A 17222-nucleotide genomic window follows, 5' to 3' on the forward strand; every position below is an offset into this window, starting at 1 on the left:
TACCAAGTTTGCTGGAGATGAGAGGGAGAGAATTTCAGCTCGTTGAAGAGTCGCTGGAACTCTACCAGTCGTGTGAGAGAGAGAGAGAGAGAGAGAGAGAGAGAGTACCAAGTTTGTTGGAGATGAGAGAGGGAGAGAATTTCAGCTCGTTGAAGAGTTGTTGGAACTCTACCAATCGTGTGTGAGAATTTGATTTCTCACTGTTATTTGGATGAGAGGGTAAAAAATCACACCCCTTTCTTTTCTTTTCTCACTAATAAGAGAGAACACATCCTTTTCTTTTCTTTTCTCATCCCTCCATCCAAACCAAATGGGCCGTAAATAATTTTCAATTAAGCTCACTACACTTATTACTGATATATTTTGACAACCAATAATTGAGATGAACTAATTCAATTCAATGGTTAGGAACAATTGGGACTTGGGAGCATCATAGCCAATTGCCATTAGAGACATGGTCGCTTATGAGATGAAAGATTAGGATAATGAGAATCTAAAATATAAGGCAAAAAATTTGGGAAGGGCAGAGTATGGGGGACCTATGAAGAAGATAGCTGATATAAAAATAAATAAAAAAGAGTATGGGGACCTCAAAGCACCCCATCCCCATGTGTCGATTAGGAATTGTCAAAAATACTCTCGTCATTCCCAACACAGTCTACCGTCTCCCACAGTCGACAAAGACAACAAGCCAATTGTAGAAAACTAGAAATACCGTGCGCCATCAAATCCCTCGTAAATACCCGACGAAGAACGCGACGGCGCGGCTGTAATTTGACCTTCTTTCCCGCCTTTCGTACTTCACTTCTTACTAATCTGTTCACAGAAGTAAGTTCAGAGTATGTAGCTCTCCTCTAGATTGTATACACCCATTGATGTACGTGTATGTATACACCCATTGATGTACGTGTATGTATATATATACATATATATACAGAGTCGTTGAAAGAAAACCCTCCCTCCGAAGCAAAGCCGCCGCACTATCCTATCCGCATTTGAAAAGATGGCCGAAAGTGAATGCACGATGTGATGAACTTCTTCGATAATCCTACGATTCTCAACTCAGCAATCAAACCCTAGAAAATCGGTTATGCATGCTAGTTCAGCTAGCACTGGAAGCTAATCTTCTTGGAGTTTGATTTTGAAGCCCCTCTTGAATCGATCATCAATGGTACTGTTGTCGACTTCTTCTTCTTCTTGTTTTTTTTTTTTTTTTTTGAAATTTGTTCATCTTTAAGACTTTTTCGATGCAAGAGTTTATTGAAAGTGTTGTAAATGATGCATCCCCGATCCGTTCAAAGGCAATGGGTTTAACACCTATTTTTGTGCGTCATGGATTCATATTTGCATTTTTCCCATTTTCATTTTGATCTCTTTCTGTTTTTTCTATAGCAAACAACAATAACATGAAGTAAAAAGTGCCAGTGCTCACTATCAACCTCCTTCTTGTGGCTAAGGAACGCAAGCGCAATGAAGAGTTACAAGAGGCTTGGCAATCTTTAGTTAAAGTGAGATTCTCTCAAATAAAGAAGCATTTTCCCACTTCCAGGTAAAAAAGGGAAAGGTTGGTCATAGATCAGGTGATAATCAAGAAGAAGCAGCTGGGAAACCCACACAATAGCACCATAAGTTCTTTCTAATACGGAAAAAGGTTTATTTTCCCTAGGGATCACAGGAATTCCTGTCACACGTAGACCAAGAATCAGAGGCAGCCTTAAGATAGGCAGCTTGAAGATCGTAATTTTTTTGTTGGTAATTTAAATTATTAAACAGTCCATTAATCTTCTGATCTGTATAGTTGCTCGGTCAGGCTGGGATTTGACTGCTCCTGGGATTTTGTTTGAGCCGTGTCGCGTAACTTGTTTCTTGTAAGTCATAAATTCTCATCGAATAAGGAGACAACAGGAACAAGAAAAGGATATTTTAAGAAAATTTACATTCTATTAACAAATTTGGAAAATACCGATAATTGGAGGCTACTGATGTTGATGGTTAGAGGCAAAGTGTGATGTTGAAAACTTGAAATTATGAATGTGATGCTCTATAAAATTAAGTGAGACAATTGTTTTGAAACTGCATGCATTGTGCATGTCATGCTCTTGAAGGCATTCTTCGGATTTGAAAAAAAACACAGTAAAGGCTTAATGGGTACATAAATTTTTTGGTGTGCATTATAATTCGAATGCTGCAAATTTACGACTTTAGCAGTTATGGTGTGTGCACTTCTTTGTGCAAGCTTTTATAGCTCTCTGTTGCATTGTGTATCTTTTTTGAGGCAGCAACACCTAAGGAGTTCTAGGTAGGACTCCTAGAGTCTTCTTCACTAAACTCTATTCAGCCTATTCTTGTTACGATCACCTATGGTGGTTGTTTTGCCCCAAAGCCGACAACGAACACTAACGTTTTCCCTTTGTTTGGGGTCATTGTTTTTGGAGCTACATACCTGTCATAGCTATTATCAGATTTTGATTATGCGTTTTTTGACAAAAGTGATCTCAAGTTTCTCAACTTTTGACGTTGCCTTTACCCTGTCAGAAAACATGTAATTCGTCTCTAAATCTTCAAGGTGTTACCCTTACCTCACTGTGGATATTATGTAGGAAGTTATGTAGCACAGACACTCCAAAAGGGCGTCGTGTCCACGTATTGGACACGGGGACACGGCAGGGACACGTATTGGACACGGGGACACGGCGGGGACACGTATTGGACACGTCACGTGGCGTGTCCAATAATTTTTATTATTTTTTGATAGGGGACACGGCGGGGACATGGCTAGGGGTCAAAATGTAATATTTTTTAAATTTTTGGGGGTTAATATGAAATTATTCAAAACATTTGGGTTAAACTGTAATTTTTCCTTTGAAATTTTTTTATACAATTTGTGAAATTATTCATATACAATGGTTCATAATTTATATATATATATATATATATATATGTACATATATTTATTTTTTATTTATTTATACACGTGGCGTGTCCCCCGCCGTGTCCGTATCCCCATTTTTTTAGAATTGCCGTGTCCCGTGTCCGTGTCCATATCCGTATTCGTGTCCGTGCTACATATGTAGGAACTTGGTGTAGGACGGTTTTAGGGCACTTGAGGATTGCTGCTTACAATTTGGAATTGTGGTGGTTTGGGGTGGAGAAGTAAGATTAGCACTTGTGAGAGAAAGAGCGTTTCACCCTCGCAAGGGTAGGCGATTTCAGCAAGGACCACAACCCCAAATACTATAAACGCAACCTCGATATTCAAATTCTGTAATCAACTCTATTTATAAAATGAAATATTATATCCCAATTTATAATCCATGGAAAAGACTCTTCTAATTCCTAGAAGTCAAAATGAAATGAACCTAATCAATGAATACATCTAGTAAGATATGTGAATGAATCTAGATGTAAATGCATCTATTGACCGAACGATGGCTACATACAATGAATTAACATGTGTTTAATTTATCTAAAAGATATTCATGCAACTACTAGGTTCATGATGTTCTTTGAGTGACAGATCCTTAAACGACCCACGTTGCCCCCCCAATTAGGATCTCTAAAATTACCAAAATACCATCGTTTAACGATTTACTGTTTTTTGTTGATCTCATCAAAAGTCTTTTAAGCTGGCCATCATCTTATTCTACTGCAGATGGAGCTTAGGTAGCATCTAGGTCTAGCTGAAAGTTATGAACAACAATCTCATGAAAAGCTAACATCCAGGTTTAGCATGCTCAATATCGGTAGGCATGGTATTTTGTAGAGAATGTTGAGTAGTTGAAAATGAAGTTGATAGTAGATTGATTTTTATCTAATTACTCGAAACAACTAATGTATATGATCTATGTAGCATGGACACTTCATAGGAGGTCACGAGTCCAACACCGACACTCTTCGGACACGTGTCCGACGCTCAAATCCAAAGTGTCCTATTTTTTCTCAACTTTTTTTCTTTTGGACACTCCGGTGTCGCTTTATAAAATGCTCTGGACATTCAGAAAACAAGTCGGGGGGCAAACGAAGTTGTAGGATCTAATTAACACTTAGGGAAGTCGTAGTTTTTGCATGAATGATGGATGGTGGTTTATCGATTAGTTAGATTACACACAAATGATGAAATGCTTTGGTGAATGATATAATGATGAATATAATTAATGTATGTGTGGTGTTGCATATTTCTAATTAGAGCCTTACTCTTTTCAATTTTTATTCCTGTAATTAGTGTTGCATACGTGTCAGCATCGGTACTACATTGTATATGATACTAAGTTGATTTAGTCGTTTAAGTGGGGCAAGGGGTTTGCTAAATTGTGCAGATTAGAGTTTTAGTCACCTTACTCCAAAGAGGAAACTATTTAGGTTCTTCGTAGGGAGTGGCAACTCGGAGCAGAAAGTATTTAGTTCTTAAATATGCAGAGATATTGTGATAATTAAGATTAGAGGTGTCAGAGGGGCTATGCTATCCTGGCCCAACTTGTTTATTTTTGTTCCATGCTTCCTGTAATGTCTAATACAGTCCATTTATTAAACGTGTTGTGGCATCCCCAATCTGTGCCATGCTCGTGCTTGCCTATTCCCTGCCCGGGTCGCGCTGTGTTTGTGGCTAATTTGGTCTTGTTAAAAATGTGTTTTCCTAGTTGAAACAAAAAGATTTGAAGTAGTTACAATTGTAATAAGTGGAAAATAGTCAGTTTATTGATAATAGAAAATTGCAATACAATGAAAGAAATAAGTAGGACTTTGCACGGTTGCACCAATGTAATTTGAGTACATCCCAACCAAGGATTTAAATCGTGGTATCAGAAATATGCAACGTTATCAGTGACGAGGCCATATAACGGCTGGTAGCAGACAATATTTGGAGGTCGAAAATTCTACTTCATAACGACTGATACGATACTTACTAGCCTTTATTTAAAACCCTGGTCGCATCTAAGTTGACTCCTTCTCAACTATCAATCATTTTTATTTCTTTAAATTTTAGAACTTGAAAAGATTTTAAAATAAATAAATGTAATACAATACATTGCTCCTTATTCATGATCATTTGATTTCCTGACTTATTAGATTCACCATTTATGTTCAAATTTGAGAATTATTGAGTGTATCCGCTATTTAGTAATATCATCTGCCTTGATGATAAAGAAATAATAAAAACAATCATTCAAAATTATCCAAGTTATTCAATTGATTGTAAGGAGAAAAAATATCATTATTACGCCATTAAATTTGAGTCGATCTCATTCATACATAAATAGAAACAATAATCAATGCACCCATGCTCTTGCTGTACCCGAATAGTACTCATGCCGTCCCCATGCGCATGCTTGTGCTGGTACTTTAACATGTGCGTGCCATACATCGTAACGCTATAGAAGTTTTTATATCAAGTTAAATTGATTTTGGAGCTTTTCAAGGGGTAGTGTAATGGAAACTCACAGTTGTTCTGGTACTTGCAAGCATGATTCCAAGTGCAGGTTTGGTTTCTTGTTTATGGCAACACAGCTGAACTTAGCATGTTTGCCAACTCATTAACTTTCATTACAGATTTTTTTAGCAACACAGATATTAATTTGAAATCTGATTGAGTAACTTTACCTTCTCCTTTTGTTGTGTCTTGGATGCCATTTAACCATTGGCGTGTCTTTATAATGATTCCTTCTAACTTTCGGGTTGTGGTTTCTATTGCCTAGGGTTCATGAGGCTTTGCATGGTAGATCATCCCAAAATGCATTTCCCCATATATTCAATTTCCCGGAACAGGTAGTCCAGTTGTGCAGGTAGGGTTTCACTGCTTCCACCTGCATCTATCTCATTCCCATTCGTCTATCTCTAATTCATCTAACCCATTTGGGGAACGTCTAGTGCCAAAGTAAAGAGTAGCGATTTCGCTGATCTGACCTTCTTGAGACGGAGCTGTTCCTGAATAGCTTCTTTCAAAAGGGCTTCTGCCTCCTCGGGCTCGAGCTTGAGGTTTCAATTTCTTCAAGGTAGTACCCTCATTGACTTTGGCTGTACTAATTATTCAATTCTCGGAACCCATATTGTCCCTAGCATTTGCTACGGTATTACTGTGGATAGCCATTCTAACTCATCAACTTTTGAATGTTCAATTGCATCAGCTAGCAACAGCGTTATTAATTGCTAAAAATGAGTTCCTATGGCATGTTGGAGCCCACCATTAGGGATATTCTTCGTGTGATCTCACCCTTGGGAGAGGACTGGTCGCCACGATTTCAAATCATTGACGAGCTACGAGCTGTTGTCCAATCTGTGGAAAGTCTTAGAGGTACTTATTGCTGAATTATATCGGCCTTTGATTCTTGTACTCCATTTGTGTGTACTAAATCTCAAATGCACAATGTCTTGTGCAATCTTTGATTCGATGCAACATGCAATGGGAAGTTAAGGACTTTTTCGGATACTCAATAGGAGTGAAACTGTTCCCTTCTGTTTCCTGAAGCATTCAAGTCCGAGAACCAGTGACATAGTTATTTCAGAAAATGTGACCATGAAAAACTTAAAAATAACGAGCTAGACATGTATAGATTTTTGTGAAACAAAATGTGGGCTCCTTTGTCATTGGCAATGCACAAACATCAAAGAAATGGTAAAAAACGAAAGCATATCTTTCTTAGTGCTTTGTTTCATAAAAGGGCTTGGTGACCATATTTCTACTTTGGCTTGTTTGAATAGTTAGAGACTGTGTGTTCTTTGTTACTTCACTTCTGCTGACACTGCATTGTTCTCTCTTTGATGCTTATGTTGTTTAGAAATATTTAAGTCTCGAGTTACAATGCTATGTGACAGATGAATTTTCTGCTGGATGCTAAGATATTATAAACTGAAGTGATAAACACTGAAACTTGCATTTACTATTTGACGTAAGTTTGTACTTTGTAGTCTTTGGAAGTGGACCACTAAATGCCTCCTCAAGTAGGAAGAGATCCAAGCATTACATGTGGAGTAGGATTTGACAGAATTGTCAGTATCTTTCTAGGAAAATATAATTGTTGAGCAAAGTAGTTTATCCCCCATGTACGATATTTACAGAAAACCTTTTCAATGGAAAATTGACCAAGAAAACTTCTTGTTATTTTGGTAGGATTCTCTATTTTCTTTTGTCATTAAATGAGCTAATTGTTTTTTATCTTATCATCGGATGGTGTATTTTTGTTATGTTTATTAGAGTGCTTGATTGAACCTCAGTAAAATGTCTTCTGATGAATTAACCTTGTTATAAATCTCGAAGTGATGAGCTTGTCAGTAAATAGAGCATTTATTAAAGCAAAAGCCTCTTGCACACCCTGTAGCCTTTTATTGTATGACTTTAAACTTTGGAAGATAGGCACATGTCTTATTTAGGCTTGACGAGAAATGTTGTCCCAACCATTGGCTAGTATGTCCAATGCATCTCAACTATTTCATTTCCACTTTGTCTAGGAGGTCCCACTCAAATCTTTGCTGTAGACCTCTTTCTATTCAAGCTTCTTCATCATGTACTCTGTAGGATAACCCTAATGTTTAGTCTTTCCTTTGCTTTGGACCCCACAAAACTACCACACAACCTACAGTTGGAGATGGCAACTCAACTTTACGTTATTGGAGATGCTGTCAACAAGTCAAATGAACAGAAGCTAATAATGCAAGCCCACTTGCTTGGAGACACTTTCAAAGGCAGTAACATCCACTTGGAGAATTATTTCAATACGTCTTCTAGCTTTTTAGCAGTTCACATTTGCACATTTCCACCATCAATTAATCCTTCGGAGCTTGTTGCATAGACTCAGCATGCTACTATGAGTTTCAAACTCATGGGAGATACCAGAAGAAGAATACTGCAGAAACTTTTTAGTTTTAGAAAAATCACCTTTGCAATTCTTTTGTTTTTTTGGTTCTAATGAAACATTGAAACTCAATTGGCAAAAGAGGGGGATTCATTAGCTCGTTATTTAGTATGAATCGGTGAAATGACACTATAAAAATTATTCAACAGGCTTTGGAAGGAATTCCGGGAGTACCCTACGAGAATTTAGAAATCTGGCGCTTTGATAGAGTAAGGAATGTCGAATGGAATGATTTTGAATACCAATTCATTAATAAAAAACCTTCTCCAACTTTTAAATTTTCAAAGTAAGAACTTTATGCAAGAGTTGAAGCTCCAAAAGGAGAATTGGGAATTTTTTTGATAGCAGATCAGAATGTTTTCCTTGGAGATGGAAAATTCGACTGCCGTGTTTTGTCAATTTGCAAGTTCTTCCTCAATTAGTTAAAAGAATAAAATTGGCAGAATATTTTGACGTAATAATTTAGTAGAAGACCCTTCTTTCAAATTTTGGTATGACTTCTAGGTAGGGTTGTCAAAAGAATACGATACACAATGCTTATTCTATACAACATAACATAACCCATCTAGTCCCCAATCATTGGGAGTATGGGCGGGGGATGATTGGAGACAGACCTAACCTTTGGCAATATATGCACAAAGTGGCTGCTCTCAGAATACCACTAAAACAGTGGCCCCCCTAAGCCTCCAAGAACCGAGGAGCTACAAGGACGTTTTGTTGTAAAACCATGCCCCCAAATCAAAGCCAAATGGCATCAGAGAGGGCAGGCCTAGAGACTCAAATCAATTTATTGTGCATACCGATGCTCTGGACTATCAATGAAGGAAGCATGGTAATGTGTTATTCTATGATTCAATAAAATTAGAGGTCGAATGAATAGGTATCTATAAATGTATCTCATGTTTAAATAAAACGTGCAATATCCATACGATATGGTATGTATCCTACAATTCAATACGTGTAGAGGTAAAATTGATATGTATCTTAAGATAAAACACACATAAGCTGCAGTACAAGTAGAAGAAAGAAAACAGTGGCTATGTTTATAGGATACATGATTAGATCCCAGAAGCAAGATTGTCAAAACAGGGTAAGTATGTTGTATTTTTATTTTGTTTTCCTTTAATGTATGGTACCGGGGTACGTATCGAGTATCTTAAGATATGTTAACCAGTGTAAATGAGTTTGGAAAAATAGTAATGCCCTCTGTAAAATACAAAATGTATAGCATATATGGAATTAAAACTTCCGATGATACAAAGTTTCGCTCTTCAACTATATAACGTGTTCTATCGTGTAATGCATCATGGATCGTGCAAAAATAACACATGAGATATATTAGAGATACACTTAGATATACATAGTAGTTTTCTTTCTAAGCAAACTGAATCGTTCGATACGGAACCATATCATCTGCATATTATAGTATTTTTATAAACATGTGATACTCTATTTCGTTGAACGTTGAGCGCATTACATAAAAAAAAAATTGTATGCATTGGTTATACAATAGTGGTTAACAATGTTGATTCTTCAATTAATGGTGGAAACAGGTGCAACTGTAGAGCCATATGGATCATTTGTCTCTAATCTCTTCACTCGTTGGGGAGATCTGGATATATCAATAGAGTTGGCCAATGGTTCATATATTCCATCTGCCGGAAAAAAGCACAAGCAGACTTTACTTAAAGATTTACTAAAAGCTTTAAGGAAGAGAGGTATTTGCTCTATTACTTTGGTTTATTACTCTTTTGTACATTACAAAGTCTTTGTATGCATTCAATCATTTTGTGCATTCTACTTAACCATTGCATGGTGATCTTTGTTTAGCTAGTCTTCATTCTTGCTTCAGTTTTTTGTTCCTCTTTAAGAATTTGAATCAAACTTTTAAAGTTGATTTGTTGGTAAGAGTGATGAGCTGTTCCTGATTCCCGAAAGCAGCATGAAATTATATAATGCAAAGGAGCATTAATTAATAAAAAGGTAGGAGGGCCGGACACTAGAACCAAATGTGAAGAAGACGTGGAGTACGTCGCAGAAAAAGAAAATAATACATCACAGACCACTTACGAGAACTAGAATGTAGTAAATCAAGTTTGAAAAAGGTTTGGACTGTTATCCAGACTTGTTTAAGGATTCTAAGTTAGAATTTGGTAGATCTTTGAATTCAGGTTAATAGTCCATATGAATACCACCACCAAAGTTGGTGTTTTGTACAAGTTAGTTCTCCCCTTGAGCGCTTGACCCTGGATGTATGCCATTGTCGACTAACACTTTGTGATGGTACATAACAGTCTTCTGCTTAATTTGGCTGAAGACTTCAGTTTGTAACAACACAACCAAATTTGTGTGATGATCAGAGCTGTAGCATATGCCCTTGCTGGCCTAAACTAGGCCTGGATATGGGCCGCTTGGGTTAATGGCCTAGAGCCAACCTGAAAAGGCAAATGGTGAACTTGAAACCCTCCCTACGAGGATTGAACAAAACTAACTAACTACATATGTATACAAACGTGCATACATACATATGAATTCGTAGTGTTTGCCAGGCTAGATTGAATAGATGTGTATATAACCAATCAGGCCCTTACCAATATCCAAATGCATTGTTTTTTTACAGGAACTCTTAAAAATATGTTTTAAACAAACTGAATGGCTTTTATTATTAGCATGGGGCTCCAATGTTATAAGTGTCATTTTATGTGTTGTGTAAGCGGAATCCCACCCCCCCCCCCCCCCCCCCCCACACACGGGGTGGTTCCGGGGACCGCCAAAAAACCCCCCAAAGTTTCCGATCGAATTTTGATGATCCGAGCTGCTCAATGTAATCAGAACATGATTTTAAGGGCATTCGCAAGAAATCAGCAAAAAAAATAACCTGGAAGGGTTTCATTCGAACAGTTTTTTAAAAACTTTATTGAACGGTTCAATAAAAAACTGCTCGAATCAAGCCCTTCCCGGTGAGCACCCTTAAAATCATGTTCTGAATACATTGAGCGGCTCGGATCATCAAAATTTGATTGGGAACTATGAGATTAAGATTTGGGGTTTTTTTTAGAGGATTTTTTAAGGGTCCCTGGAACTGTCCCGATACTTTGTGTATATATATATATATATATATATATATATATATATATATATAGAGAGAGAGAGAGAGAGAGAGAGAGAGAGAGAGAGAGAGAGAGAGAGAGAGAGAGAGAGAGAGAGAGAGAGAGAGAGAGAGAGAGAGAGACACACACACACACACACGGGGCGGTTCCTTGTGGTAGGCAAGTTTTGACCAGGCTAGGTTGAGGATTGGGCCACCATTACCAACCGAGCTTGAAGCCTTGAACCTTACAAGACATACCAAATCTGAGTGTTTTATGTAGTCAAACATGGCCCTGGCAGTAACTCAACCAGAGTAATCTCATTGTCATCTCTAATAGTCTAATTGAATAATCAGTATCTCTAGCATTTCTCAATCTAAATTCGTAGTATTTGCTGTGCCTCCAAGGTACCAAATATAAATACCTTTTTGTAGCCACCCGAAATGGTACTTTCTTTTGTGCAAATGAAGTTTGCTTGATGTTAATTTTCGAATGCTTAGTATAATGAGTTTGAACTTTGGTTTTTAGTGTACTTTGGCATTAAGGTATTGTAATCCACTAGTCGCATAACTAATTTTAGCATTTGATTTCTGATTATTACATAATGCTTGGCTCCAAAATACTGAAAATTTTATGCAAAATTTCCATCCCTACCCCTATCCTACTTTTTCGTCTTGCCATATTGACTTATCCATATCCATTTTGTACCATTACCCGTCCACATGCTTCATATAGTCCTTTGCAACCGTGAATATTTTGTTATTGCACCTCGTTTGAGGTATTAATCAGGATGCATAAATCTTTTGCATTCAATCGAAAATCTTAGCCGATTATTATGTGGGTTGGCATTTCCTTTACCGACCGATGTGAAATTCGTGTCCCGGATTCAAGTGTGTCACCTTTCAAGTTCGAATTAAAGGAAACATCAACAAGTTGGAGCGTATGAGGTTATTACTGGAGGCAATTTGCGAGGAAAGGAATATGGACGTTGTGGGCTCCTTCTAAATTCGCTTCTTCTGTGTGGGATGCTGCTCATGAGAAGATCATGTCGATCGACAATGTAATTTGAAGGTGCTGATTTATTGTGAATTGGTGTTGCTTTTGAAAGAGTGACATGGAGACAACCAATCATCTTCTAATACATTGTAAAGTGGCATATTACTTGTGGAGCTTGATCCTAACTTGTTGATTGCCTTCAGAGTTGATTTTGTGGTAGTATTTTTTTCAGCTTGTGACCTTTTGATTAGCCTAGCCCATTGTTGGTAGGGCTTTTGTCATGGGTAACTGAATCTCAGTCTTGTACACGGGTTGCATCTCCTTTGATGCTCTTCTATATACAGTTACTTATCATTCCGAAAAACTGTTTGTGTTCCATAAAACTACCTAAACGATTTTGTACTCTAATTTTATCATTTTATGGCATGTTATTTTTGTTTATTGTTCTTTTATTGAAGTGCTGTTATTCAACAATTAGATTGATTTGCAGGTGGATGGCATAATTTGCAATTTGTCGCCAATGCAAGAGTTCCCATTCTAAAGTTTCAGAGCAACTACCTCAACATCTCTTGTGATCTCTCAATCAACAATCTGAGCGGCCAAATGAAGTCCAAATTATTGTTTTGGATCAATGAGATTGATGGACGTTTCCGCAATATGGTTTTACTGGTATGTTCTTACTGCAAAGCAATTGACGAAGTTGTAGGAAGCTTTGCAATAATCTGATGAATAGATTCTTGTATGTAGGTCAAGGAATGGGCCAAGGCACATGGTATCAATGACTCAAAGTCAGGAACTTTGAATTCATACTGTCTGAGCTTGCTTATTATCTTCCATTTTCAGGTGATTTGCCTTTAAATTAGTGGTGTTTGTTGTGGATTCCGATTTCTTCCTATAATTATTCTCAATGCACTTCTTATGGCCGTTGTTGAATTTAATGTAAAGAGTTAGGAATCCTCTTTAATGCTTCATCTACTGTTAGCATTCTGATATAAAAGAAGGGGACTCCTTCCATTAACTAGCTATACAACCATAAAACTATAAAGAAGGGAATACAGTGAACTGGCTCATCGAATTGTATAGCCTGTTTAAGGTGATCGTAACCAAACCAAACCGAGCCTTCCGTCTCAATCACTTGGGGTCGGCTACATGAATCCGTTTCCTCCATTGAGCTCTGTCAAGGGCCACTTGTTCACACAAACTCATTATACTCGTATCTTTGCGCACAACAGCATCTAATGTCAATTTAGGTCTATCCCTCCCTATAGCATTGCTACTTAGAGCTATCCTATCCGCTCTCTTAAGTCTACGGTAGACATGTCCAAACCACATTAGCCTATTTTCCCTCAACTTCTCCTCTATAGGTTCTACACCTACCATCTCACGAACTGTTTCATTTCTAATCCTGTCTCGTTTAGTCTTATCACACATCCACCTCAACACTCTCATTTCCGCTACACTAATCTTGCTTACATGTTGTTTCCTAATAGGCCAACATTCTGTCTCATAAAGCATTGTTGGTCTTATGGCAATTCCATAGAATTTTCCCTTCAATTTTGTGGGTGTCCTCTTGTCACATAGTACACCAGTAGCGCTTCTCCACTTGAGCCACCCCACTTGGATCCTATGGTTCACATCATCAACAATCTCTCCATCTCTACTTAACATATTCCTTAGTCCTACATTTACCATCTTAATGCATCTTTTGTGTTTCTTCCACCTTCTCTTTGTTGTGGTTTTATCCTCGCTTTTTTCCCCTTGCAGACATGTGTACCTGCACTCTTACCTCCGATGAAAGAAATCTATCCAGGAAATATGGTTGATGACCTTACAGGTACTTTTTGTATCTCTTCCTTTGTTTTTATTTCTGTTTTCATTGTAGTCTTCCCAACTGATAAAAGATATGGGCAACATTAGATATTTTTGCGCATTATAGTTCAATGTTGTTTTAGTGGTCGAGTTGCAGATCTGTGAATGAAAGAAATAAAGTTGGGGCGGCAAAGTGCCCAAAGAATGATTCATTTTATTGCCACTACATTAGGATCACATTAGCTCTTTATAAAAATATTGCTGTGTCTTCCAAGATTTGGTAGAGCCCTGCTGTGTGTGTGTGTGGTCTAATACTAGTGGAAGTACATTCTTGAGGCTTCAACTCCACATAATTTTGTATAGCTTGAGTTTTATTCTGCATAAGTAGGGTTTTACAAGCAGGGTTTTACTCTGCATAAGTTTGTATAGCTTGAAAAATGAAATATTCTGAGAAAAATGATACCTAGGGAAACCTTTTGCTCGTTCCACTTTTGTAGGCTTGAGTATCAGGAGATATGGAAGTGGATTATGATTTGTCCATGCAATTTTATGGATGTCTTTGCTGACTGTTATTTAAGGATACGCACTGGTGCTGTAGGTCAGCTGTCATTCTTGATGTATCATAGATCATAGCGTACAATCACATAAAGCTGGTATTTTATCCTCATTGTAGTTCAAGAAACTTAGTTGTCGTGACTTGAAGGTGGTGAAGGCAGAGGGCAGATATGCTGTTTATACAAGATCATAAACTGTAAGGAAGGTAATCCTAGCTGTTGCACGGAGAGAAGAGGTGACACGATACCTGTGGGAGTCCTGCACTTTAGAGCATACGAGAAGTAGATTGTCAAGTAACATGGTTTGAGGGCTATTGATTGGTGGTACTTCAGATAATTAGAGGGGCTTTTACTGTCTGTTTGAAGGTTTTCTAAGTAGGTGTTTGTTCTAGCTGAATTTACAGTAGGGCTTTCCACGAGCAAAATCCAAAGAGAGCTTCTTAAAAATTGTATTATCGAAGCGGTTTCTGGCCCATATTGGAAAGCAGAGTTGTGCCAATATGCACCAGCTCTTGTGGCAAAAAACCTATGAGGCTGTGCCTCAAATGTGCTTGAGTCTTGACTACTCATTCTTCAAAACTGAATTTTTAGTAACAGGTTTCTTTCTGTCTTGACTACTCGTCGTAGCGATTAAAGAACAAGTTGAAGTACTTTTCTTGCATATTTAAAGGAATGTGGAAGAAGACAATTGCTATACCAGACTAAAACATTTACTCAAAGTAAAATGACAGTAGAGAGTGACATCTCAAAGGAATGTTACTAATCGAAGATGTAGGAATACACTAATATGACTCTTCTGATGGAATAGATGCCCTAGCCTTACCCCTTGATTTCATATTTAACCTAATTCTCAATTAAGTCCTGATTAATAGGATTTAGTCGCTTTGATGGAGACAAAAATGTAAATACCGAACCTAGTTGCCTGCACCTAGTTTTACTCTCGACAAAAGTGTAGGCTAATAGGAGAGAACTATCGAGGCTGCCTCCCTTGCGGTAATCTAGACGGTACACAAGAAGTTAAAAGAAAATGCAGGATAGAATCACCGATAATTTATCTTCGGTTGTCAAAGAATTATATTATCTAGAGGCTTTGATTTCTAGTTTTGTCTAATATGATCGGTACAGGTGTGAGGGCTGTTGCAGAGAGACATGTTGAAGAAGTGTGCGCTGAGAATATAACAAAGTTTAGATCAGATAAGTCGAGAAAGAGAAATCAAAGTTCGTTGTCTGAGCTTTTCATTTCTTTCCTTGCCAAAGTAAGTCGTCATTTCCTAGTTCTGTCTCATCAGGTAAATCAATATATATGCTATCAGCACTTCGATTATATTTATTGGTATGTTTCTGCATTTTCTTTCACTATGTTCCTCCTGAATTAGTGGCCACTCAGATTCTATATTAAACATAATGGCTTTTTTCCCCATACGCATGTTGATTAAAATGGATTCTGACTTTCCATTTGCTGTGAAAAATTTAAGTCGATTGTTTAGGAATTTTAACAAGAATAATAGATAATTTTTTTTTTTTGCAGTTTTCAGACATTAGTTTGAGGGCATTAGAACAAGGAATCTGCCTATATACTGGACAATGGGAACCTATCGATAGCAATATGAGATGGCTGCCCCAAACTTATGCACTATATGTACTCTCTCTCTCTCTCTCTCTCTCTCTCTCTCTCTCTCTCTCTCTCTCTCTCTCTCTCTCTGTGTGTGGCACTAAAATGCATCTTTCTATTTTCAGAGCGGAGCTAGTGGTATCACTTTTCTCTCTGTGGCACTAAAATGGATCTTTCTATTTTCAGCGCGGAGCTAATGGTATCACTTTTATGGCTATGTAGGTGGAGGATCCTTTTGAGCAACCAGCTAATAGTGCCAGGACCGTTGGCAGTAGACAACTAGTGAGGATATCAGAGGTGTTTCGAACAACCCACCACGTGCTAATCTCAGGAAATCAGAATCAGCATTCTCTCATAGCGACGCTAGCCAGACCTCAAGTATCCCAGCTTTTTGCAAGGATGCCTGCCAACCCTAGTGGCTACAACAGTGGCTACATTGCCACTCCTCGTCCTCAGATGCACTCACCCATGCAAGCTCAATATCAGAATCAACACAGAAGGGTTAATAGGCGTCCTAACGACATCCTGGTCAACAGATCAGTCAATTCATCTCAGGGTCGAGGCCAGCAATTCTGGAGGCCAAGATCTGATAAATAAAGTAGAATCATACGAGAAATATCATGTGAGGATTCAGTTCAAAAGTCTGAATGAGTTTATTTTTTTCCTTCTATATCTCTATCTGCCATTTGGAAGGCCATAGCATTGAGAAGGGATTTAGAGGATTTTGGTCAATTGCAGATTTAAGGGAAAGTAAAGGATTGCGTAGTAGTGATTACTTTTTTGGGAATATTTTTATGAACATGGCAAAAAAGCAAAGAAAAAAACTCTACTTCTCCCTTGTTGATGCTCTGTGTTTCTATAGGATAGCATTTGACAATTGAATCTCGATGTCTTGTGAGGTTTGTTAGCAGTAACCTTGAGGTTAGCTTTTGCAATTTTTATCGTATTTTCCCTCATAAGCATGTGATGACAATCAAGCTAAAACCATTGTCGTCGTTATTCATGCTGGACGTTATCTATGATATGGGATCGCGCATACAATGGTGTAAATGAAAATTGAAAAGGCAAATAGTTTCACGTTCATGCAGGATGAATATAAACTTCTATAGATGCTGGACCAAGAATATAAACTTCTATAGTCAACTAGTTACTTCTACGTTCACAACGGGATGAGGCACCAGCACCTGTCCCACCACCTCTCCTTATCCCCCAAAACTCTTTATTCTCGACACCTACGGAGTCAGTTCTGCCATCCTGGTCAACTCTGGCGACAGTGTTTCAATTCCGGACTTTGGAGGGGGACCAGAACACAGGT

General features: G+C 37.9%; 1 protein-coding gene and 1 non-coding gene across 5 annotated transcripts; one reads left to right on the top strand and one right to left on the bottom strand.

The window, feature by feature from the left end:
- The first annotated feature begins 597 nt into the window (after positions 1 to 597).
- Positions 598 to 16751, top strand: LOC131320445 (protein HESO1). Of its 4 annotated transcripts, none has more exons than XM_058351156.1 (12): positions 677 to 839; positions 938 to 1171; positions 5694 to 5780; positions 5866 to 5990; positions 6123 to 6289; positions 9401 to 9565; positions 12423 to 12601; positions 12680 to 12775; positions 13697 to 13766; positions 15421 to 15551; positions 15824 to 15934; positions 16130 to 16751. In XM_058351156.1, exons 5-12 carry the CDS (start codon positions 6151 to 6153, stop codon positions 16502 to 16504), a joined length of 1266 nt encoding a protein of 421 aa, XP_058207139.1. In that variant the 5' UTR covers positions 677 to 839; positions 938 to 1171; positions 5694 to 5780; positions 5866 to 5990; positions 6123 to 6150; the 3' UTR covers positions 16505 to 16751. The 4 variants fall into 4 exon arrangements, with proteins under 4 accessions (XP_058207140.1, XP_058207142.1, XP_058207139.1 ...); XM_058351158.1 differs by having other exon boundaries at positions 678 to 828; XM_058351157.1 differs by having other exon boundaries at positions 598 to 1549.
- On the bottom strand, positions 8558 to 8664 carry LOC131321504 (small nucleolar RNA snoR100). Its single transcript, XR_009198544.1, has one exon. It is a non-coding gene; the product is annotated as a small nucleolar RNA snoR100 (small nucleolar RNA).
- Positions 16752 to 17222: the final 471 nt, after the last annotated feature.

Source organism: Rhododendron vialii, chromosome 3a (genome assembly GCF_030253575.1).
Source record: "Rhododendron vialii isolate Sample 1 chromosome 3a, ASM3025357v1".
Lineage (NCBI taxonomy): Eukaryota > Viridiplantae > Streptophyta > Magnoliopsida > Ericales > Ericaceae > Rhododendron > Rhododendron vialii.